At 33.7% G+C, this 26,367-nt stretch overlaps 1 protein-coding gene across 1 annotated transcript in view; it reads left to right on the top strand.

Annotated features, from left to right (window-relative positions):
- Positions 1-26,367, top strand: part of GRIK2 (glutamate ionotropic receptor kainate type subunit 2) — a 414,190-nt gene that overhangs the window by 159,544 nt on the left and 228,279 nt on the right. Inside the window, exons 5-6 of the mRNA XM_085306980.1 lie at positions 1,765-1,818; positions 3,923-4,096. Coding sequence (XP_085163106.1) covers positions 1,765-1,818; positions 3,923-4,096 — 228 coding nt within the window. The remainder of the gene's footprint in view (positions 1-1,764; positions 1,819-3,922; positions 4,097-26,367) is intronic.

Below are 26,367 nucleotides of genomic sequence, written 5' to 3'. Positions count from 1 at the left end.
GTGAAAACAGACAAGATTTAAGGTTAGGGAAGCACTGGAATAATGAAGGAAGTAAAATGGCAATGTTTTGAAGAGAAAAAAAGGAGTGAGGTGTTTTGAGAAGTAAGAAGAGTGAGAGAAACAGAAAACCTGGAAAACAGACAATGCATTTTCTGTGATGATGTGCCCTTTATAGAAAAAGAAAACAGATATGGAAGCTGAGTGGAGAGAGAAGATGAAGGTTAGAAATGAATTTTGAGAGAAACTACCTGACATGGATTTATCAGTAACAGTGCATAACAAAATCTAAAATTACAGATGTGCTTAGGTCATGTCTTGTGTAGAAATTGTGTGGAGAATGAAAGACCTGATTATAGGTAGGAGATACAGACAACTGCAAATGAGTTCCATATAGAGTTCCATGGCTTTATTAAAAAAGAAGAAAAAAATCCTGTATTATAAAACATTTTCASTGGTTTTAGTTGTGCAGTTTCTAATGAAGTTGTAATATTTTTCATGAGATAATGGTTTTCATGTTTTTAAGAAAACTAAAATGGCAGTTTGCAAACTATACTATAATTCTAAATATTGTTGTAGAGTTTGGAATACACAGGAATAGGCATCCTTTGGAAAGGTATTGTTGCAGTTTTTGCCCAAATTTCTTATCTAAAATATTATAAAACCTGATCTGCTGTTGATATTTCAAATTTATTTTTACTTTTCAATTTTCTTTGGAAAAGATTATATAGATTAGTTAGTTCTTCCTTTCTCAGAAAATGTCACAAGTGAAAAAGTTTCCACAACCTTAAGCGTCTAAAAATTCTTTTGCATACAGATTTTGCCTGCTGTTGTGATGGTTGTACGATAGTGTGTTCAAGGAGGTGTGGCTGGTAAAAACTTAACAAAGAATTCTATTGATAATTCCTTAAAGGAGGTTGTATAGCTTTACAGTGATAAAAAATCTGTAAAAAATACTGTAATACTAAAATGGCTGAATAAATCATGCTAGACTAAGGTATTGTGCAGAGTGAAAAGATACTATGTTACATAGTTTCAGTTGCAAGTGCCTTTAATGAATAGGAATGATGAGACATCCCTCGCTTATTGCTTTAAAATTACATCTACAAAACATCACTCTTATTCCATTGACAAAAAGGTATGGAAATTTTAAAATGTACTGTTGATCAGAACCTGTTTGATATTATATAGTTAGCAAGATGGAAGCAGATACTTGATAGATATTAGAGTTTAATGAATAATAATAATAATAATAGTGATTTTTCCTGAACTAGCATTTATCTTGCTATTCAGAATTTGAATCAAGAATCTTTTCTTTCAAAGTTGGAAACACACACCTCAAAGATAATCTTGGATCCTTGTTTTAAATGAGTAATACTTTTCATCAAAGTAGAAAAATGTTTCTTCTAAGGTTATTCTTTTTAAGGAGAGGGTTCAACAATGAATGAAAATACTGTCATCTCAAATTGCGTGTGGCAACTTAATGCATCCATTAGTACGTAAAACTACAATCTCTTTCACGTTTACTGCACTSAACAGTCTAATAATATTCTTTCTATCAGATGGTCTGATTTATAAGATACTTTAATAGTTGGTAATCTGTTCTAACTGCTAAGAAATGATTTGCTTGACCTTATTTTAGTATAATTCCAAACCTATAGTCTGATCCCAGTAGTGTTCTTCTGTAGCTTTTTATTTCCCATGTAATGTGATAAAAATGTGTTATGTGACCTCAGAAACATTAATCTTTTGTTTGGTTTTATTTAGGCTTTGGCTATGGGAATGATGACAGAATATTATCACTATATCTTTACCACATTGGTAAGTGGCTTATAAAAACATACTGGTGGCATCTAACAAAGATGTTACTTTTGTTAATTATATTACTTGACAAAGTGAAAAAGGTCTCACTGGAATGGGGTGTCAGTATGGGATGTTTTTTCTGTTGAATTTTATTACATTCAGTGAAATCTCATACGAGTGGTTTAGTTATTGTTCAGCAAGGTGTCTTGGAAACTTAGAAACTGGAGGAAACTATTGACTTCGTAGCATTGCAATGTTTAACTTTCAAATGTGGCTAAATGGATAATTCATAATTCCATTCATTATAAATGTTGCATTTTCTTTTTGCTATTTGTATGTGAGGATTATGACATTTTAAATTTACTCATATATTCCGAATTGTTTATCCATAATTTCTTGTGTTAAGTCTTCACTGTTGCATGATTCCTGACTGATTTGGTATGAATGTTAGCAGTCTTTTATTTAATTGTCCATTAGAGCTTACTAGGCTATGAATTATGTGATTGTTTTCCATTGTATAAGTAACTAAGAAGGAATTTGATCACTCTTGGAACCATCATACTTAAAATTTACTTTGTGCTCATATTTAGCAAAATACTAAGAACTGAACACTTAAAATGTGAATGCTCTTCCAAAGCATAACAAAAATACTTCTGGGAACTTTCTTTTTTTTTTCTTTTTTTTTTTTTTTTTTTTTAACTAATCACCAGTAAGCCTTGCTGAGAAACAATTTAAATGTTTGTAAGATAATACTCCAGTAATAAAAGCTATTTGCATTTCTGTTTTCCATTGTATTGAAATTTGCCTATTTAGATTGCAGTTCAGTAAGGTTCTTAAAATATGTGTCATTTCAAGAATCAGAAGGATGTGCATTGGTAAAACTACGCCTAAAAAGAATTATTTTAAAATTGCTTACCTGTTTAAGTTCTAGCTGAAATTAGTCTTTTGTGGTAAGAAGGGCATTTCATCTCAGAATCAGGAAACAGAAGTTCATGGAAAGCACTAGCCTGGAAATAGGATGTTTAATGGGAAACAAAATAATTTGTGAAGTCAATCAGAAATTTAAGACCAAAATATGCCACACAAGTATTTACCTTCCTTTAGCAGGTTAAGTTGTGCTATCAGTTCTGGACTTTAAAGATACTGGGATTACATGTAATACAATTTTCCTCATTAGTCTTTCAAAATGGATTCTAGATGTTGCAGTTTTATTTGTTAGATTTTCATTTTGCTATTGGTGAAAATTGTTTCTTTGAGTACTTTGTGGTACTTCAAGTATGGTCTGATTTGCATTTTATTTTTCATTTTTAAAGCCATGTTGGAAATCAAGGTTTTCTGTTGTTTTTATTTACCTATTAGAACAATAACTTTTTAGGAGAGACTGTAATTATTTTGATTCGGAGACATCATAGAATAATTTAACATATGCACGTAGATCCTATATTTTGATTTTACAATGTAGCTTTGGAGCTTGCATGAGAATTTAGTTGTTTTGATTAATTAATTGCTTCTTTTTTACATGCTGGAGGTCATGCCAAATAAATTTTCCGGTCACAGTGTTTACAGCAGTCTTCTGTGGGTTTTGCAGTGATTGATTCAGAGTCTAATGCAGTAGCTCATTAATACACTGACCTATGTATGTTTATAATATATAATACTGCTGTGTATATTTATTAAGATGTTAATGTACGTATGTTTAGATTAGATAATTACATCTGAAATTTTGATTTTTTATTTTCCCACAGTAATAACTGAAAGTATTTTAAACTTAAAGAGAAAGATGCTGGACAAGAGTATAAACTACTTTGTAATGTAGTTCTAGTTATGTTCAGCTTTTCCTTCACAATAAAAATTCTTTTAGAGTGACCGTGAGTTTTCACATGAATAACTTCCAACAAATTTGTTTATGATGTGCTTAGCTAAGCCTAGTGAGTCATGATTGTTTTCTTCTTCAGCTTAGTTTGAGATTTCTTCATGTTTAAAACTTGACCATATATCTGAACTTGCTATTGTCAAACTTGGTTCTGCCTTGTTTCTGAAATTCTGTCAAAGGCTTCGGATAATGACWGAAATACAAATTGCAATATATTAAAGAATTTACATGATGGTCATTTTTTTTCAGGACTTATTTGCTTTGGATGTGGAACCCTATCGGTATAGTGGTGTAAATATGACTGGATTCAGAATTCTAAATACGGAAAATACCCAGGTGTCATCAATCATTGAAAAGTGGTCTATGGAGCGATTGCAGGCACCTCCTAAACCTGATTCAGGTTTACTGGATGGATTTATGACGGTATGAGTAGCAATTTTTGGTTCCTTTTTTGTATATGTTTGTGAAACCAAAAAAACCTTTAGCTTCTCATTCCTCTCACTAAATTTGCTTAGAAGCATGAGACCAAATCTGACTTTGATTATTAGAGGATAACTGTGGTGTTTGTGTTAATATTCCAGACTAAAAACATTTTAATTCTATTTCAGAATTACATATGCTGTATTTTTTGTCCAAATGGTAATGCTACAGTGTTATAAAAGCATGATTCATCAGTACTATGTTTCCCTACTTTGTTGATGAAAATACTGTGTGGGAATATATCAAAGCCCTACAAAATTTTCTTCTTTGTTTGGTCTAAAGGTGATTTGTAACATCTTCACTGGCAGAGTTCCAAAGCCCTTTAGTTCCTTTTTTAACCTTTTCATATTCCATTTGAAAAATACCAAATTCTGTTCCTTGAAGATTCATATCCAGTTTTCTAGACTGTGTTAGATAAGCCACATAACATAGGTAAGCTTATGAAAAAAATTTCTGTTGATGAAATTTAAAGATTTTTATAGGCAGTAGATATTAAATAGCAATCAATACATAATATAAGAAGTTAATTTCCTTTTTGTCCTTTCCAAAAAATGATCCCCTTTAGATTTGTGTGTGTGTGTGTGTGTGTGTGTATATTTAATTTATATTCTTCCGTTTACTTTTTATATGTGTAGTGTATTGAATATGCTATTTGGGAACATATTTTAAAATTTAGTTTAATTTATTTAATAGTTCTGTTTTACTGCATTTTAAAGTAGTAGAGGATGGGATCTGTAGGGATATGCTGTTCATTTGTCTAATTCCAAATAAGCAACTGGAACCTAAATAATTTTAGAAAAGTTTAAAAGGATGCATGCAGTTCATGGATAGCTACTGTTTATTATTGTAAGTAGTTGCTCCATGCTTCATTGTTTGTATTAAGATTTTAATTCTTTATCTGTATATTTTTTTAATTTAAAATTTTTGGCAGTACCCCTCCTTGCAGTTGTATATTTTACATATTGATCCAAGAACTACAAATCTTTGGATAAAAAGTTAACAAAATCAGTAGCAGTAATTACATTATGAGAACATCCGTTCATGGTCAATAAATTTATAATATAATATAGATAGGAAGATACTCCTGAGGGCCAATTGCATGTTATTTTTATTATTATTATAAAATAAAATGTGAGAAAAAATATTCTGCATTCTGTTCTGGATCCTTAGAAACACTACTTGCACTTCTGAGTGGTTTCTGTAGTTATCACAAGAACCAAGTATTCATATATACTGGGATTAATATTGTATGAGGATTATTTATGGGGATTAAGCACCTAAATGTACTTTGGTACATCTGGATTTTAGATACCTGAGGTATACAAATAGAATTTAACAAATGTTTTAAAGCCTTGTAATCTTGACAAATGTTAGATGTTTAAATAGCTTTTGTAATCTGGCCCTTAGATACAGAAAAGACTTTCACAGGATTTAAGACTTAACTTACTTTCACACTTTCAAAAGAAATTTATTTTAAAACTTAAGTCATGATACCGTTGCACAAAGTTTATTTCTATACTCAGTGGAGAGAAAAAAGTCATTTTATTGATGTACTCTCAATAGATGTGTTAGTTTTGTTAATTTTGACTTCCATTTCACTGGAATAAACTGTATTTAATATGCATWTAAGTAAATAACACAGATGGGAATTAAAGATGCTGCACAGATATTAATTACTGTTATGAAATACTCTAACTGATATGGGCTGAATTGAGAAAGTTGTTTTATTTTAACATATATCAGGAAGCTGAGTGAAGGTAACAGTATTGGTTGATAATAATTATAATTCATGCAGAACAATATTAGCATAAAACCTCCATGGGGATGCATTTAGCTAGAGCCAGCTAATCAAATGCCATTTAACCAGGTGTTCATTTAACCAGAAGTTGCCAAATAAAAAACTAAGGACTGTATTTTATTGAGGCAGTCAGAGACCTCAGTTAAGACTGTTAGATTTCTAGTGGAGTAAACCAAGCAGTCTGGGATCACAAACTTTATAAGCTGTGGTGGTTTGTGTCATGTTCTTCTTCTTCTACCTTCCCACTATACGCAGACCAGCTATGCCATCATGTCAGAGTTAGAACTGTTCATTTCACTCTGAGGTTGCAGTTCCTAGTTTATGATTAGTTGATTGCCCAGTCTTAATGTTGATCTTTAGTTGTTTTCTCCTGACCTATGTAGCTTTTTAATTAGAGTGAAATTTTCTCCTAATTACCTGAYCATTAGTATTCCAACATAGTAACAAGTACGTATAAAATTTCATCATGTTTCTCTGGAAAATTTCAAGTCAAATTTCCAAGTATGATTCCTATTGACTTCATTTAGGGCAGTTTTTGTTTCTAGGTTGTGATACAGGAAGGGAGGGAAGGGTGATCCTTCAGCACACCTGAGAAGATTACTGATAACAAATAAATTATTCAGCATATTTCACTCTCCTTTCAGCATTTCTGAACTTTATTTGTATGGGCTTTGGGAAAACAAATACTACTATACTACTATAGTTATAAAAATAATATTATKTTACTATGTTTAATCATTCCATTAATTAATAAATGGTGACATTGCTATAGTAAAGAAGTGAAACCTATTCTGTGAGACAGGAGCTTAACAAAAGCACTACTGGCTATGTTCRTTCTGGGACTAAGGAAGATCCTATGGATCTTCTAGTATCTTTGGACATATATGTGTGTAAGCATATGTACAGAATTTTCTCTGTACAGAGTTCTTGTGATAAAAGGTTTGGTTGTAGAAATATTTATAGGAATCAAATAGATGTGATTTCTAGTGATGTCTAAATTAATTAGTGATTTTTAAATAAAGCTATGTGATTATATTTTAATATGGTATGTAGAAGTCCTGAGGAAAGGTCAACATTCTACTTTTATTAAAGGCTTTTGTCATGACTCATGTCTCTTAACAGTTTCATTTATACTTTGAGGGTTCCTTCATATCTTTATGTTAAGGAAAATCAAAGTGGTACTTATGCTCCTAACGTATTGATTACAATCTATATGTGTTGCGCTCTCTCTGTGTGTCTCTGACATGTGCACGCAGATCCACGCACAAAYGCATGCACATGTGTGGTATGGCTTACAACATCAGTTTCTGAAAAGGCTATGTAGGATGGTCATATGAAAACAGTGATCAGAGCRTATCAAATATATTAAATACTCTGATCACTGTTTTTATATGATTATTCTGTATTACTAAATGGAAATAAAGAACTATGTAGTGTATTTAAATTGAATGATAACATGCAACTGGCAAGTGAGAGTAGTTACTTTGGCTAATAAAAGTACAGAAATATTTACTGATAATTCTATCACACGTAATAAGCTGCACCTTTAAAAAATACCATTATAAGAAAAGTCAAAGACCAATTTATTGCAATATTTCATCCTTCTTATAGTAAAATTAACTTTATCTAAGGTTTCTAAATTTTTTTCTTGCTAGCTCCTTCCCCCTCCCCCTTTTATTACTGTTGGATGAATAAATCCCAATGAAATAATGCAGAAAATCTTTGCCCACGTTAAATCCAAAGTGGAGGCTTTTTCAGACCAGTGTAAATTTTGTAATGAAAATTCACTTTATTCTGCACTTTCTGATATAATTCAGGAATACAAATAATGCCTTTGGCTTCTTAGGTGTTTCCAAATAAAATCCCAAATGGCTCTCATCTGTAAAGTCTGTCACAGTCTAATTGCTAGTTGTTCGTTAATTCACACATTTCCCTTTTTATTTCTCACTGTTTGCTCAGTGATTAGCACCACTAAATTCATTTGTTAGTGGTACAAATTGCACATTTGTAGATTTAGGCTATGGGAAGTGTGCTATGGAACTTGCTTCAGGAGCTTAAATACACTGAACAGTAGGGTAAAAAGCATTAAGTACTGGTTTGATCACATACCTGACTGGATGACCAATGAGTTGTTTTTCGATTAATCTTATCACTAAATAAATGTGGTTTTTTTTGTTTGTTTGTTTGTTTTTTTGTTTTTTTTTTAACCACTCTTACAGGGCTGCAGAAGTTGGTTCATAAAAATAAAGAAATCAGTGGAATGTTTTTTCTGTGCTCATTTCCGTTGTAGAGACTAGTTAACTGTAATAGATGAACATCACTCAAATCAAAAAGGGTTRCAATCTTGACATTTTTTGAGATTAGTTCCAAACTAAATATTTGGAATTGTATATCACTAAAATCTGTTTTTTGTATATGCAGACATATACATGTATATGTATGTGCTTTTACTGACATTGTTTGCCTGAAAGTATTTCTATGCTGCAGATTGCAATACAAAATCAGGGATGTTGAAACTAGTCTGAAATGGAGGGATTCTTGTGTTATTATTGCTGGACTACTTCTAAACTAAATTGAGGGTCTTTACACAATTCTGTGGTATATGATATAAGAATTACTATTACTTTTCTCTAAACTAATTTCTGAATTTGAGAGCAATAGCAACTTAATATTACTTGAACAAAATGTCTTGAACATTAAAAAAATTATTTTTTCAACTGGAATAAGATTGCTTCTTGAAGAAATTAATTCATATTGTAAGCTAGAAAAGTCAGATCCAAATCAAAACTTTTAATCATGTAACCTTAGCTTTTAGTTCATAAGAAATCTAAAATTTTTTTACGAAAGTTCATCCTGATGTGGCCTGGTACCAAAAAAAAAAAAAAAAAAAAATTGAATTTTCCTGAAAGATGGAAAAACTATGTAGTAATGATCGCTAAGTATTTTGTTAAATTATAACAGTATCGTATTAATCTCTCCTGTATTAAAAGAAATGTATTAATACTGCAAAACAGAGAAGTAGTGCTTAAACTAATTTTATGAAACTTGACTTTGGTATACTTGACACTCAGAAAGAGAAAAACAGTATAAATGAAGTGTTACATATAATGACAATCATGATTCAGACCAAACAAAATATAGCATGAATTGAATGGTAGGGGTTCATAATTCTTCTACTATACAACTATTAATTTTCTGCAGTATTCTGTATCTCAAGTTAGAACTTAGCATGCATAATTCAGATGACCTAACAAGCAGTGCTACTTTATTAGCATAAAGTTTTCCTTGGTAATTGCTTTTACTTATCATCTGATTCAGCTACCTGCTTTCATCTCTGTAGAAATGAGTGTATTTTTTTTATTCTGAATATTTCTTCCATTCTTTAATACTCACTTCAGTAGCAAGATATAGCAGGTGCAGTAAAGCACTTTGGTACTTGGAGAATGCTATACCTAAGGTCAATATTTAAATATTTCCTCAGAAAATCACAACTTGGATCTAATACATTTTGTAGGCTACCGAGCAGAATGGAGCATAATTTTGTCCTATGAACACAAAGTATCTGCAGCTTTCATTTTCTACTCTTCTTCCTCATGTTTATTTCTTATATATTTTTAATTTMTCCTTTCTTTTCTGGATATGATGTTTTTAAAGCTTAGCTCTTCTCCACAACAAAACAGGATGTTTCTCGGTATGTGGAAAGTAATAGTAATAAAATTTAGAGTGCAATTAAATACTCAAGGCAAGAATATAGAGACTTGTTACATGGCCAGGGTAGGTATATGATACATTTTCATCTGATTCACAAAAAGAGAAAAGATATCTTATGAATAAAGATACATATTTTTTAAAAGCAGGGGTATTGTCTTCCTCAGGTAATGAAAATAAATCCATGGAGATTTTCTGTAAATACATAACTGTGAAAAGACACAATGATCACCAGGAAAAAAAAAAAATATTACCTTTGCACATTCTGCACAATAGAAAATATACACTGCATTCTATCCACAGAATTGTCTGGAAATTTTGTTTTCAAACTAGTCATTTTGACAGTTAAATAATAATGAAGTTATAATTACTTTGGAATTTTATTATGGAAATGAAAGAGAGAATAATGTTGGATTTGTAAGTGTGCGGGCAATTTTCCCCAAATAGTTCTTCATAATTGCACACCCACAGACCTGGTGGATACCTTTGTGTATTCAGTACATACAGTCAAAGTTAGTTCTTTTGTTTTCCCTAGTCATAAGAAAGCTTCCACTAACAGGCTTTTCAACATGCAGGTCCTGTGACTCAAAGGTGAACTATAGTTTATGTGAATTTTCATCTTCTTACCTTTGTGGTCATGAATGTTAGTTTAATATTCTCAGAAGATTTGTTGAATCCAATGATAAGACAAAGAACTGTTAAAGGAAAGAATGATTCATTTTCAATTATATTAAATTGTTTCCTATGAAAAAAAATCCTATAATGAGTCTGACTAATGTGTGAAGGCCAAGTTAAATGGCCAGCTGTAATCAGGGAAAGAGCCTGATATCATCAGAACCCTTCAGCTTACTTTTTGATAAAGCTTTCTGAATTGTGTTAAACTGATTTGATTAAGCTAATATAGTTGAAAAATGTACTATTTTTTCCTTCCAGACAAAATTGAAAGAGATTAATATGGTGAGGGAAAACTTTGCAACCATGGCACTTGTAGTTCAAGGGCCATCTGGAACTCAAAAAACAGATTAAAAAAAATCTAATTCTTTATCATAATATGTCTAAGGCTTACTGAAGCTTTTTGTGAAAATGAGAAATACCTTCTATATTGGAGATCTGGACATGACTGATACTGAAGGCACTCTTTTATTGCCCTGAATGGAAAGTATATATTTTCCAGGTTTAATACCCTGCTGCTAAAGTAATTAGCACAAGGAGTTCAATCTAGTGTCTCCAATCCATTTTAATCAAGGTTTGAGTGGGCAGCATGATTCAAGAAGAAGCAAGAATAAAAATAACCAACAAAGATAAAAGAGATTAGTTTTTAATCAACCAATTTTAAAAGCAAACTCTCAATAACTAGATTTGGGAGATGCAGAACTGGAAATGTACTCTACTAGTAATAATAGTGTATGTCTAGTTCATTTTATTTTTTTTAATCTAATTTTGTTTCATAATTCCATTTCTTAATTTCTTGCTAAGTGTTCTCCAAAATTTACTGTTTGTTTTCCTTGCAAAGAAGGCAATAGCTTTTAGTATCATCCAGCATGCTTCTGAGGTTTGTATCTCTTCATTCATTTGTAATGTCAGGATTCTCAGTGATTGTACTAACTGATACAGATACTGAGGTTATTATTCCATGTACACATTCTGCACTGTGTGGCAGAAAATTCTATTAAAATTCAATTTTGTTTTCCTTCAGGCAAGTAGACTTTTATAGTTACTTGGGGGTAAAAAGAATAAATTTGTTGCAACTCTGATATTTTTAAGCTTATTGAATTAGTGCATTAATAAAGTTTAGGTGCTCATCTAGAAGTGTTAACAGAATTCACAGCTGCTCTGCTTCTTGATAATTCCTTAGAGTGTACTTTGATTTTTTTTAATAGTAAATTATTTTATGCATGTTTACATTTATGATTTGAAATGGTAATCTCTAATTTAGGAATGAAGTTATTTTATGGAAGATAAAAAGGGCTTTGAATTTGTTGATTAATGCATTACAAATTAATCATTTAGTCTGTTAACAGCAAAAGGATATTTGTGAAACTGTGATTTCTTATCTAACAACTGAGAAATAACAGTTATATTTCAAGCCGATAATTAAATAATAACTTGGTGAATATTAGCAGGTGCTATAACTGGACTGAAGGATTTGATGAGAAATTGGTGTGTTTAGGGTTCCTGAGGGTGAAAGATTCATAAAAATAAAAAGAAACACACGGAAGTAGTGCCTCGGATTCTGACTTAGAGCTTCAAAGAGGATAGATTGTTATATAGAAAGATTTATAATTATCCCTTTAGCAAAAGGAATTTTCTGGATCTGCTGATGAGATGTGTTTAGTAAAACTGTGGCAGCAAATGTGCACTTCAAAGGAAATACTAAACAATTACTTATTACTGCATTACAAGCTAGAAATCTCCCCCAGGCACAGTTAACTTCACAAGTTTAAGGAATATGCAAGATTTTGTTCTGTAAGATGTTTTAGAAATGAGTTGTCAGCAATTTTTAGAATTAATTGCATAACAAAATATTTGACTCCCACATCTAGTGTATGTCTTTCTTGATATTTAGGAGACAAAATGTATCAGAACCTTGCAATCCTGTCCTGAAGAAAACATATGCCCAAGTGTTATACCTATTCAGCAGTAATAAATTGCAACTTCTTTTCTGTGGTATACCTCAGAGAGTTCTTCCAAATGTTCTTTGTGGATGTATGCAGATATTTACAAATACAGTAAGATTAATTTGGATTTATATGATTCTTTCATGTTTGAGCTTTTTTTGCTAGATCTTTGCAAAGTAACAGATAGAGCTCTTAGCATGACAGTATGTAGGGAAATGGCAGAAGTTGCACAACTTGCCAAAGCTCAAATGCAGTCTGTGAGACTAGCAGGAACATAGCTTGTTTCTTGAAATAGACACACTGAGTAAAGCACCTTTATTCAGGGGCTGTACTATTGTACAGTTTCTGCAGATGTATCTGCATCTTATAAAATATAAAGTCTGAGGACTGTAACTCAATAAACTATAATCACATCAAAGAAAGTTTTCTTGAGATGCATTCTGAAATTCAATGTAATGGTTTATTTATACCCTATATTTTCTGTCCTTTTTCTGGAAAAGTGAACCAAATGCAAGATTACTTTTATTCTGTTCCTTTCCTGTATGGTTAAAGAATTCTATCTTTAGGAGCAATGTAACCAATTAAAGCTGGCAATTATCCAACCTCACTGAAGGAATGGACAACCCTAGCAGTCTTTACAGCCATAGAGGTAGGATGTGGAATGATGACAGTGGTGTCATGCTACGTTAAGTAGTGGTGCAAATCACTCAGTATGTGGAGGGGACCAAAGTTTAGCCCTTACCATGTGCTCACCAACTTCACAACGACACTGCCAAATATTTAGGGCTGATGTGCACTCAGCTTAATAGTGARGTGTAAAAATAAATTGTAGAATCCTGGTCCTATGGAAATCAATATGTGTTTTTAATTTGACCAACCCTTAGTTTGCTGTGTGCATGCCTGTTTTAGATATGATGATGTACCTGAACTCAAGAGTTGGTTTATTATTTTTAATGGAGTATTAAATACTATTCATTGTAATGAAAGAAGTGAAAATCATATGTAAATATTTATCAGAATCTTCAAGTGGTTAATTTGGGCATAGTTTGGAAAGCTCTAATTGTCTTCGTTCATTATATCCTTTGACCTATGAAAAACAAGTTTTTTTTTGTTTCTGTTACTAATTAATGCTTACTAATTACTAGACCAGATGACATAGTTCATAGAAACAAACAGGTTTTGGGGTTTACCATCCTCTTTACTGAAGACCTGAAGGGATGTATGCCTGAATGTTTTTCCATTTTTTTTCATATGTACATAGGTTTGTCTAATAAAAGATATTACTTCTCCCTATAGCTTTGTCTAATAAAAGATATTACTTCTCCCTATAGATCTTTTTCTGCCTATCTGCTTAGTTTACTGTAGCTACAGCACACTATTTCTAATTTTAATTGAACTCGTAGTACATGTAGACTTCACTGGGACTTTCACTCAGATAAGATACGTAGTTATTGCTTAAAATCATCTTGCTAAGGGATGACTGTATTTCCTGTTCAAAACATCATGGGCTCAATTTTAGTGTCTTTCCAGATACTGCAGAGTATTGTGAGCACAGATCTCCCATAGGATCCCATTGTCATATCTGCCCATTTGTGGATGCCTCAGGTATCTGTGTTTGTTTCAAATGGTGTTAGAGGCCTGTATTTAGTCAGCTGAGTCAAGACTATTACTAGAACTGTGGCAGTAAATATATTTCCCTCTTAAACAGTCTGATGGGTATGCAGTGGCCACAAGCACATGTACAGACTCATTAAACAATGCCTAGGAAAATATGAATGTCAGCCTGAGTCTATGCCTGGCTACCTTCATGTTAGACCAGAAACAAAATTAATATTTTTCTGTATTTTCTTTGTAAACCTGAGACCTCTGGTATCCTAAGCCACATTCAGCATATGAAACAAGTGGAGAGAATAAATTATTAAATACAAGAGAGAAAGAACAGTCATGCTACTGTAGAATTGAGACTTCAAATATTAAAGTTTATATTCTTCAAATTCCCTCTTCCCAAAGCCTGAGTGTGTATATATATATATATATAGTAGGTATACAACAGAGATAAGTACCATCCTATTTCAGATAATGAGAGAGTGTGTAATGTCCTGAAAATAAGTATTTACCTTTTAAATTTCTCATTTTAATGCTGTAGAATGATTTATTCAATCACAGTGGTAAAATGCTGTTTGGAAAAAGTTATTTTGTAAAGAAAATTCTGTGTGTGTAGTTTCTCTCAGTATAGTTTATGAAAACAAAATCCCATTACCCTTTATTTATTTTTACCATATGTAACAATAAATATACTATTCATTCTTCTTTATTGAGCTGTTGATAGAGGCTTCAGTTCAACAAAGTTTTCAATATACTTTTTGGCTATACAGCTTGTCAGTAATGCTGTTGAGGTCAACTGGACTACTGTAGCACTTCATGCGAAGTGTATACTTTGTGCAAATGTGTCTTCGAATGTCACTCATACAAAAAATATGGTTTTATGTAAATTATTTTCTACCCTTCTTTGCATTCTTGAGTTAAGACTGCAGAATTTTAAAGTATTTCTAATAATGGGAGCAATCCCTTTTTAACCTACTCATGGCAGAAGATAGTTCAGAAAATAACATTTTACATATAGTGTATTTCTGCAGATAGGATTGTTTTCAATATTGTTTACACGAAACATAAACAACATTTTGTCACCCACAAAAGGTTTTATTTGACATACATGGGTTCCCTACAAACTGTTTATGCTTGGAGTTGTTGTGATTCTGCAGAGTGCAAATGTTATGCATTAACAAAATGCCTGTCTTCAGTGTTAATATGTTACACTGTTGAGTCTTAAATTTTACTTGAAAATTAATGATAAATGGTAAATAATGTTAGTTTTAGGCTATTTTGGATTTTGAAGCCATCTGTTTACTTAAAATATTACCAAGTAGTTACTCTGATGTAATTCCAAAGTTAAAATCAGTATGTTGTTAAAATCCTAATAAAAATAACTCTTTAGTTGAAGGAATTTTCTCATCTGCCAGATTACTGTAAACAATTTTATTTTTTGATTATTCATCTTTAAGCTGAAAACTTCTGTTCTTGTTACTGTACTGGTCATTTTTGTCATAGTCCCTTCATGCTCCACAGTGTGATTTGTATTTCATACTAACATGAATACTGTAACTAAGAGATCTTCATCGGCACGTAGTTTTGCAATAGTGTCTGTCTAGAATTGAAGCCAGAGACCATCAAACTAGCATCAGCTACAGGACTGCTGACACATTTTTTTTCACAAAGTTGCCTGAGTAATGCAGAAGGAGGTGTCCACAAAGCTGTGAATGTTAGTTTTCCTTGTGGAAAGTTTGTCAGTGGTGGATTTTATATTACTTTTCAATTTGGTTGTACAATATTGCTCTTTATTTCCCAGAAATGTATTGGATATTATCATTTTGTTATCTAATAACTGGCAATGGTGCAGRTAAGTGGTTGAAGTATGGAAGTATATACTGGCAGGCAGAATTAACTGGGCCACTTTCATATTTAAAAACTTTGAAGGTATTGTACATAATATATACACCACCACAATGTGCATAAAATTATATAGAAACTAATCTTGTAATGATCTACTAAGAAAGTAAGTTCTGTAGAATAATTTTTTCCTCTGGGTTTTCAAATTTATCAGTTGACACTAACCATTAATTTTATTGGTTGACATAGTCTTGAATTAAAAAATGTTGTTTTTTTGCTTTTAATAAACTATAACTCAAGAAAGCACAATTCAGTGGAACATAACCTCTTTGATCTTCACGACTTCTGTGTTTCCTATGGATATTTATGCTCTGTTTTTGTCTTTGAAGATATCTTTCATTATTAAATTCTCCTTTTTTTTTTTAAAAAAAAAAAAGAAAAGGACATCAATCACAGAGGAGAATCCACTATCAGGTGAATAAAATGGTGTTCAACTTTTGTTTAAATTTAGAAATGTAAATACATGGCATATCATTGTTTCCCAGGAGCATCATCATGCATGCAATGTCCTCAGCCTGTAATTCACTCCATGTTCATGAATCTCGAACTGAAATTTATGTTCACAATAGGAGACATTTTTGTCTTAGATTGCATGATTTATTGCAACATCTGGGACAAATTAGAAAGTTTTCTTTGTTCTTTGACACCATCAGTTAAGTCTTTGCATCTTTGTGCAAAGCTACGAGAGCTGGGCCTGTTCAGCCTGGAGAAGAGAAGACTAAGAGGGGATCTTATCAATGTCTATGAATATCTGAAGGGAAGGTGTCAAGAGGATGAGGCCAGACTCTTCAGAGGTGCTCAGCGGCAGGACAAGAGGGAATGGGCACTAACTGAAACACAGGCAGCTCTATCTGAACATGAGGGGAAACTTCTTTCCTGTGAGGGTGACAGAGTGCTGGAACAGTTTGTCTAGAGAGGTGATGGAGTCTCTTTCCTTGGAGATATTCAAAACYCAGCTGGACATGATCCTGTCCAATGTGCTCTCAGCGATCCTGGTCGAATGTGTGTGKGGGGGGGATGTTGAACTTGATGATTTCCAGAGGTCTGTTCCAACCTCAACCATTCTTTGATTCGTCTGAGGGAATCTTTCCAAAGCAACAGCACTGTTAGAGCAGTGAAAGCAAAAGCTGTACTCATGTTCCTGAGATGAACTGTAGCTTAGCTTAATTGTGGAGACACTATATAGTAAGTAACTCAAAACACCGATTCTTGCTTTCTTCTAAAACTTACCTCTCTGTTTTGGGAGAAGCGTTTACATCTCTTCCTATTTTGCTTGTATTATAATCCTTGTGGACATGTGAATCTTTTAGATTAGAACAAAACTTATAGTCTCAAATATATTTTTTTAAGCTTAAGTGTATGTATAATTGAAAATTAATTGACGACACTTTACATGTTAACTGCTGTTCAGTGTCTAGAACTAGCATGGTTTTATGTTTCACAGATCTTGCTATACATTTGTTTTCTTTCTTCTGTCATCAGCTTGATTATGTTTCTGTGATTGTGTTGACTGCAAATTTCTTCAAACTCATGGAAGCACTGAAGGGTTAGAATAAATCGGTCATAATATCAGGGTATCAACAGACTAATATCAATAGCAAAATACCTGTTACATTAATTTTGTATTTGAAATAATATAGCGATAGTTGCATCCCTTGAGGAATATACAAAAATGTGTTTTTTTGTTAGATATTTAGAAGACATCTTGGTGATTTTTTTAAGACAGTGAACGTTGCTGAGCATTACAACAACACAGACATAATGGTGTCCAACAAACAAAATTTTAAAAGTGGAGTTTTTAAAACACATTATTTTAAATGATGAGCTCTCTACAAAAAGAAAACATGAGAAAATTAATAATTTTGTATTCTGTTCAGGGTCTGGCTGATGTGTGATGTTTTAATATAGGAAAAAGCATGACAAATTGAACTTTGTCCATTTTGTACAGTAACTGATACTGTATGTACTTCTCTTAAAGAACAATTTTGGAAGCAGTCATAGACATTGTACTTGCTCTGCCTATACAGCTGTTAAACAGGCCATCTTGCAGAGAGCTTGGTGGCAAACTGTGTAGAGCCTTTCCAGGAATGCCTAATAAGCCATCTAATAGTAGATTTGCAAGTTCAGATATGCACTTTTTCATGGCAGTGGCCATATCTTAAGCTTCGTTTGTTTTTGCATGCAGTTTAATATTCTTTGGCTGTGCCTCAGAATGAACTGTACACGTATACCTAATGAGGAAGATACCCAAATAGTACATGTAGCATTCACCTCTCTTAATTTGATCTATGTAAAGGTTAGCTGTCTCATTTAAAGTAGTTGCCTGTTTTCCCTTTGCAGTCAGCAGAGGAAGAGTTGAGAAATTTGTTGTGAAAAGGTAATCTGAGATACATAGACTGTATTACTACAGAGAATCTATAGAGAACTTAAATGGTTGGCTAGTTTTATATATCTGTACTTCAGTGAAATGACTGTTCTGATTTAACTGAATTTTTGTACATAGAGACCCACACAAAACTTTTATTTTATTGTTCTTTGACTTTTGAATGATAGGTTTACAGTTCTAATCTGTCTTTTCTGCAGTTTTAAAAAGATATTTATATCTGTAATGAGTTATTTATTTTGGTGTTCTAATTTGAATTGGTGACCACGTATACCTAGCTGACAGTCTTGATAAACTAACCAAAAATGCAGTGAAAATGTGTTTACATAATAGGAACTTTAAGTAAGTTGTCCCTAAAACACAAAAATATTGTTGGTTTCAAGGTTTGTCCCGGAATGTCAGTTATCAGTGCTATCCGAATTTTGTAAGCAATATGTTTAGTTCCAAATGTTGTGGACTCTTGCAGATTTTCACCATCTAAGAACTGCTGGGTAACTAATCCAGTAGGATAGAACTTGAATAGCAAAATTAACAACCACATCAAAAACTGTAGTACCCAACAGTACTTCCCTCTCAATGTTATTTACTAAAAGCTCTCATTCTTTACGTATCCAAACCAAGCTATGCATATCTTGTAGAAATCCGGCAAAATCATCTCCTTTCACGTTGCAATCTGTAAACATAACGAGTTTAATCCTTGCTAGAGATGGAGGGGGAGAGGAAGGAATGTTCAACTGTCTGTTTTTTTAAAATCTTTAAAAATACATGGTAGTTTTGTATGTCAGAAAAGTAGACAAAGCTCGAAGTCGTTTCTTTTGATAAGATCTTAATTGTATAAAGTTCTGAAAAAATATATGAGGTTTCATAGTTTTTCCAGATTAGCTAGCAGATGAAGCTACTGAAACTGGTAAGTCAAGTCTTCATGGGCCGATTTGTTGTGATGTTGTGCTTTCAACATGTCTTCTCCATTATTTGTACAACAGGGCTATTAAAAAAAAACAAAACAAAAACAACTATACTTTGGTGTGTGTTAGAGAATACATATGACCTAGAGATATCTAACTATTAAGATTATATTATTTATGTGTACCTGTTTATGATTTATTGCAGTGGAATTATGACTCATGGGAAGACAGACTAGGGAGATTTTTTTTTTTCTGAGACAGTATGAGGCATCAGGTAGGCCAAGATTAAATAATAAGGCCTTCAACAGCCAGTAATAAGCGTTAATCTTAAGTCTTTTGAGTTTACTGGGCAGTTAGACGCACTAATGGAGTTACCATGCAGGGAAAGCATAGATTTTAGCTGGAAATTTTAATGGGAGGTGATAACACATTATGATATGAATAGTTATGCTAAACACATGGAAATTTTTTGCCAGAAAATGAGAAGATTAAGAGTCCCTTTACCACATAATGGCTCACTGGAGGAATGTTATAGTAGTGAAGTAAAATCTGAAAAGAGATGATCTTCCATTTAATAGTCCATTGGCTTTCCTCCTAGAGCTATCCCCACCACTGTGATGGTGATTCTTTTTATTTTCATTTCACAATCAAATTCAAGCTGCTTTGATATGACTTGGGATGGTACTTTTTTGTTGCTTTTGGAAAAAAAGTTTAATTAATTAAAGTTTTATGCTTTTCAGTTCAGGTTATTTACTGATTCCAGTTGCAACTGCAGTACATTAGAATATATCAGAATAGATGTGTAATACATTAAAATGTTTTATTGAATTTTATTATTCATAAGCATCACCCTGTCTTCAGTATAAATTATATTACATTCTGGTATCTGCTTGTGTCTCCGAATATTTAATATTTCCTAGACAGGTCTGCTCATCCCACGTACTTTTTTGGTTATTAATTATTAAGCCTTCAGAAGGATAAATACTTTTCTTTGGTTCTGACACTTGGTAAAAATAGGTAGTGTTTAAAGTATAGTATCTGCAGATACATTGTTTCCAAAAACGCAAAAAAAGGTCTTATTAAGAGGTTTGTCCTCCTCTTTCTGCTAATGCTTCTGGCTGGACAACTGATTTTTTTTTAATCTCTTGAGGTATATTTATAACAGCAAAAGTCCAAAGGATGTCGCTGTACTTATCTAAGAACTGCTATTTGGCAAACATTTTCCTGTGTCATTCACCAAAAGGTATCTGGAAGAAAGGACATATAAATATTCTGTATGTATCAAATGATACAGAAAAGTAGATGTTACTTACAGTGACTGAATTAGGTGATCTCTATTCAGTGTATGCCACGCTAAACTTAATACTCTATTTTCTTTAAAAAACCCACTCATAAGTCACTAACAGAAATTTTATTGAAAAATCAGAAGGATTTTCCCAAATTTGCAATACAGGGAACATTATGGCYAAGAATATATAGTTTTCAGAAATATGTGGAGAGAGGGAAGGTTTATATCGAGTAGTGGATGTTATCTGACTTGACTCCAGCTAAGAAGACTAAGAGGGGATCTTATCAATGTCTATGAATATCTGAAGGGAAGGTGTCAAGAGGATGAGGCCAGACTCTTCAGAGGTGCTCAGCGGCAGGACAAGAGGGAATGGGCACTAACTGAAACACAGGCAGCTCTATCTGAACATGAGGRGAAACTYCTTTCCTGTGAGGGTGACAGAGYGCTGGAACAGTTTGTCTAGAGAGGTGATGGAGTCTCTTTCCTTGGAGATATTCAAAACCCAGCTGGACATGATCCTGTCCAATGTGCTCTAAATGACTCTGCTTCAGCTGGGGGTGGGGGTGGGGGTTGAACTTGATATCTCCAAAGGTCCATTCCAACCTGTGTGATTCTATGATATCAAAAACATCAACAAACCCTAGTTGTATTACAAGTATGACGCTGTATTACAAGTATGAATCCATCTTTCAGTTAGCCTAATTCCTGAGGTGAGAAACACGTTTTCCCAAAAATCAAATATTCATAAATAAATGAAAAAGTAGAATAAAACTATGTTATATGTATATAATATGTTACAAGAAAACATTTTCAGTGTAGAATGTTACAAAGTATGAGGAACTTTCAGAAATATGAGGTATATATCCTAGAATGATAGAATCAGTAAGGTTGGAAGGAACCTCTGGAGATCATCTAGTCCAACCTCCCTGCTCAAGTAGGGTCACCTACAGCATGTTAGACAGGGTTGCATCCAGGCAGGCCTTGAAGATCTCCAGAGAAGGAGACTCCACAACCTCTCTGGACAACCTGTGCCAGTGCTCCATCACTCTCACAGGGAAGAAATTCCCCCTTGCTTTCAGGTGGAACTTCCTGTGCTTCAATTTCTGTCCATTGCCTCTTGTCCTGTCATATGAGACAACTGAAAAGATTCTGGCCCTGTCCCCTTGACATTCTCCCTTCAGATACTTGTACGCATTGACAAGATCGCCCTCAGTCTTCTCTTCCCCAGGCTGAACAGGCCCAGCTCTCGCAGCCGTTCCTCATAGGGCAGGTGCTCCAACCCTCTGATCATCTTCRTAGCCCTAYGCTGGACTCTCTCCAGTAGCTCCATGTCTCTCTTGTACTGGCAAGCCCAGAACTGGACAGAGTACTTGAGATGAGGCCTCCCCAGGGCTGAGTAGAGGCGCAGGATCACCTCCCTCCACCTGCTGGCAGCAGTCTTCATAATGCACCCCAGGAGACCATTGGCCTTCCTGGCCACAAGSGCACATTGCTGGCTCATGGCCAACTTGTTGTCCACCAGTACTCCCAGGTCCTTCTCTGCAGAGCTGCTCTCCAGAAGGTCARTCCCCAGCTTGTGGTGCTGCCTAGGGTTGTTTTTCCCTAGGTGCAGGACTCTGCACTTGCTCTTGTTGAATCTCATGAAGTTCCTCTCCGCCCAGCTCTCCAGCCTCTCCAGGTCTCTCTGAAGGGCAGCACAGCCCTCGGGTGTATCAGCCACTCCTCCCAGCTTGGTATCATCAGCAAACTTGCAGAGGAGGCCCTCTGTCCCCTCATCCAGGTCATGGATCCTCTTCTCATTCATTCCTTCATTATGTTGACTGATCAATTTCAGTTCTGGTACCTTGGACTGCCAGGTAGGTTTCCTTCTGTTACCTGCAGATTTGTAAAGTAGGCCAATAACTKCTAGAAGTAGTAGGCACTCAGTTCTTCCTTTTTATCAGTAATTGCTCACTAGAGTAAATCTAGTGTAGAATATAGGATTATATTTTACAATAAGAGAAGAAATAGTTGCAGAAATACTTACAGAATACCTACATATAAACAAGCTCCTTTAAAATATTTGCTTTTTTTTTTTACTCTTATTTCTCCACTGGCCAATATTCAAGGCTAGTTTTAAACAATATTTCCTTTAAAAAATTACAATTTGAATACTAGAAGTATTTTTTTGAGCAAAATCATCTGTGCTAAGCTAAGTAATATCTGTGAGGCTCTCACGCTGTTAATTCAATGATTTTTGAAGCACTAGAGTAGTAGAGATGAACTGTTTTCAAAAAGGGAAATATACAATAGACAATGACACATGGTTTGAAGTAGATCTTCAGTTACATCGTTGGTGATTCTGTGGCCACAGTTGTAGCTCTTGTTTCTTTTGAAAGCTTGTGATTTTACTTTGGAGAAGTGGAAATAATTTGGAAGTAGCTTACTGGCAGATAAATTATTTATACGCTGATCTTATAAGCAGGGTGCAAAGAAATAAAATAATTTGTACTTAAATGACCATAAAGAAACATTAATTCAGAGAACTCTTATGGGCTTCAATTAGATACCCATCATGTCACATCAAGGAGTCAGAGCTGCAAGTTATGTTTTCTGAATGTTGTAACACCCCCCCCAACAAAGAAGTAATTATAATTAATTAAAAATAGTTTATGTTTTAAGCTATTTTATTTGAAAAATGTACTTTCTTTTTGTTGAGATTACTGACTTGGTTTTTCTTAGGCTTTGTGTTTGTTTATGAATTTCTTAATAGATGTTCAGAAAACTGGGGTGATCTGTTTCCCTTTTTTCTAAACACTGGTATTTCAGAAAATAATTAGAATGCTGGCGGCTTTAAGTAACAAGCATTTGCTTAGCACTATATTGTACAAACTTCATATGTTAAAGGAATTAAATATGAAAACACAGATACAGCAAGTATACTATTTCTCCTCTCCTTGGAGAGTTAAACGTCATCATGTTTTGGGATTAAGTGTTCACATTACTAATATTTGCTCTGGCTTTTCTTTAGATTCCAAAGCTGTATAAAAAAAGAGGTAATTGCTAAAAAGAATAATAAAACAGTTGTTTCTCATAAGGCAAACAGAAGATGAAGGAAGGAAGAGAGTTAACTTTATGCTCTCTGCTGGTAGATTGACAGGAGTGACAATTCTTTTGTAGGCTTTACTTACAGTGCTGTTACTATTAGTGCATGCTTAGTAACATCATTGTGACTGTCAAAGTAAACCTCCCAGTGGATGATAATAGATCATCAGAGATTTAGGTTTTCACTGGAATCACCAGATACTGCAAGAAATTTATAATGCCTCAATGACTTGTTTTCATCTGACTGAGTAAAAATTCTCAGAGGAATTTCATGTCTAGTTATTCATAACAGCAATAGAAATAAAACCCCAAACAATTTCACCCCAGCAAAATCTGAGAAAGAATATATTATTTTTTATGAGGCATTAATCTTATTTTCTTCTTACTTGAGATGATTTAAGTAAGAAAATACATATTAATAATATTTACAAAAGCATATGAAAGTATTTTAATCATTTTCAGGAGGAAGATGCTTTCTGTAGCAGAAAAGAGTCCATATAACTGTGCGCCCATCCTGAAACTGAAAACATGGCATAACATTTATAAATTTTCATTATATTTAAAAATAAATGTTGTTTTACAACTATATTAGCTTATATAATTCTTAGTGGAAGTTCCAATAGAAATTGCTGAGGTAGTAGGAGCATTAGCTAGTGTATGTTTGTCACAATATATACTCATAGCCTGAATTACATATGATCTGGACTTTCTGTGCCCTACAAAATTTTAAATTTTATGAACCATTGTGTTCTGGCAAGATCTAGATGAGCTTCAGAATTCCAAAAACAACACAGAAGATTACTGTATTTCTTACTTTCTACTTAGGCCATTACGAGTTGGCACTGAAACAGTACAATGGATATAATATTGTTGCTACCAGTGGTGTGAAGCTGGATGCATGACTGATTTACTTTTATTCCATTGTTATAATGATGTAAGTAGTTCCTTGTGTACTACCAGTAAGGAAGCCTTGTTTCCTACTGATTTGTATCTCCTACGTGGTTAACATCGATGTGTAAGGCAGTAAGAGTAGTCACTGAACTTTTTAACGTAGTTAGGACATCTCTGCTGTGTAAATTCTCAGAAAGTCGAGACTGATGAGGCAGTCRTTTCTTAAGTGGAGCATTTAATCAGGTGTCTCTTATTTGCTTCTTTCTTCTAGGATTTTAGTATATGTGAGAGGTCTATCCCTGTATCACACGTGGAAAAAAGTGGGTCCTCTTTTCTAACCCTTTCCTCCCCACTGTTCTTCTTCCTCTGCCCACCTCATAATGCCTGATTATGTAAGAGTTGGCTAGGATTGTTCATCCATTTTTTTCTTTTCTATTCTTTTTCCCCTATTTTAAAAGTTAAGCCAGATATTTTTAATCTTATATCTAAAACCATTAAAATTTACTTTACCCTCCATTTACATAAATAACTATTTCTTGAACATAACTAGTACAGTATAATAGAAGTGGGTGGAAATGCAGATAAAAAGAGAGATTGATTACTCTTGACTGTTGAATGATTATATTGTGAAATTGTCTTGTCTTCTTGTTTTCTTTATCAAAAAGCCTCCCATTACAATAATAATAATGAAATCTTTAGCAGAATTTTGCAAGTTATTATTGAGTCAATTAAGTAGTTGTGTTAGTGTTTTCATACAAAAACTTGTCCTAGCCACTCCTGACTGGAAATTTCCTTTTTAAAGTCTTTCCTGAAACCTACCGGATACCTAGTTTAATATTATTTTACATGTTCACTTACACTGTTTTCCCAGTGGTTTGAATATCCACTCAGAGATGCTGTCATACATACCAACTATGCTTTCATTCCTTGGCAGATCTGCTGTAACTGACAGTGTTATAGTTGTCTTTCTGCCATACAGATATTGATCCCTGAGGGCTAATGTGAAGGAAACAATTAATTTCTTACAGGTATTAACCATGAGATACATATATTTAAAATTACAGAACATTTAGAAATAAGAGCTAGATAACATTACTGTACACATAAATAAACTGCTATTACTATTTATTGTTTAACTTATGGTATTTCACACGGCAGTTTATGATCAAAAGGACCATGGCTCAGTTTAAAATTTGGATTTGATATGCTGCCCCATTAGAATAGCTGGCTATCTATAACACAGGGTATTAAAACTATAATAACACGTTTTTATAAAACTATTATTTTAGTAGGGATATGGAATTAATAAGAATATTGCAAGACAGGTTTGAGAGAGTTTAAACAAACTACTGCATTTTGTTTAGGAAAGAACAACAATAACCGTTCTTCGTTATATATAGTAATGAAAAAAACATGAATGAAAATACCAAACAATGACCCCAAAAGAACAAAACCCAACAGATAAAAAGATTAATGAACATTATTTTCTCTGTGACTTAYTTAACCTGTTTTGATTAGTTCACATCATTGGTTATTAAATTGTTTTCTTTCCATCAAACTCCCTTGCTTGGTATGAACTTGTAACCCCCTTCAGTACATGATTGATGAATATAAAATTGAATCACAGAGGCCTCCCCAGGGCTGAGTAGAGGGGCAGGATCACCTCCCTCCACCTGCTGGCAACACTCTTCCTAATGTAGCCCAGGATACCATTGGCCTTCCTGGCCACAAGGGCACATTGCTGGCTCACGGTCAGCAAGTTGTTCACCAAGTATCCCAGCTCCTTCTTTGCAGAGCTGCTTTCCAGCAGGTCAGGCCCAGCTTGTACTGGTGCATGGAGCTGTTTTTCCCCAGGTTCAGGACTTCACATTTCTCCATGCTGAGCCTCATTAGGTTTCTCTCTACCCAGCTCTCCAGCCTGTCCAGATCTCTCTGAATGGCAGCACAGCCCTCAGGTGTATCAGCCACTCCTTCCAGGTTTGAGATCATCAGCATTTATGCTGTAGGCTGCAAAACTGAACCACTAGTTAAT

This window comes from Rhea americana, unplaced genomic scaffold (genome assembly GCF_003343005.1).
Source record: "Rhea americana isolate MKP2758 unplaced genomic scaffold, rheAme1 scaffold_25, whole genome shotgun sequence".
Lineage (NCBI taxonomy): Eukaryota > Metazoa > Chordata > Aves > Rheiformes > Rheidae > Rhea > Rhea americana.
Note: the sequence above shows the minus strand (reverse complement) of the source record. Positions and strands in the feature narration are given on the sequence as shown.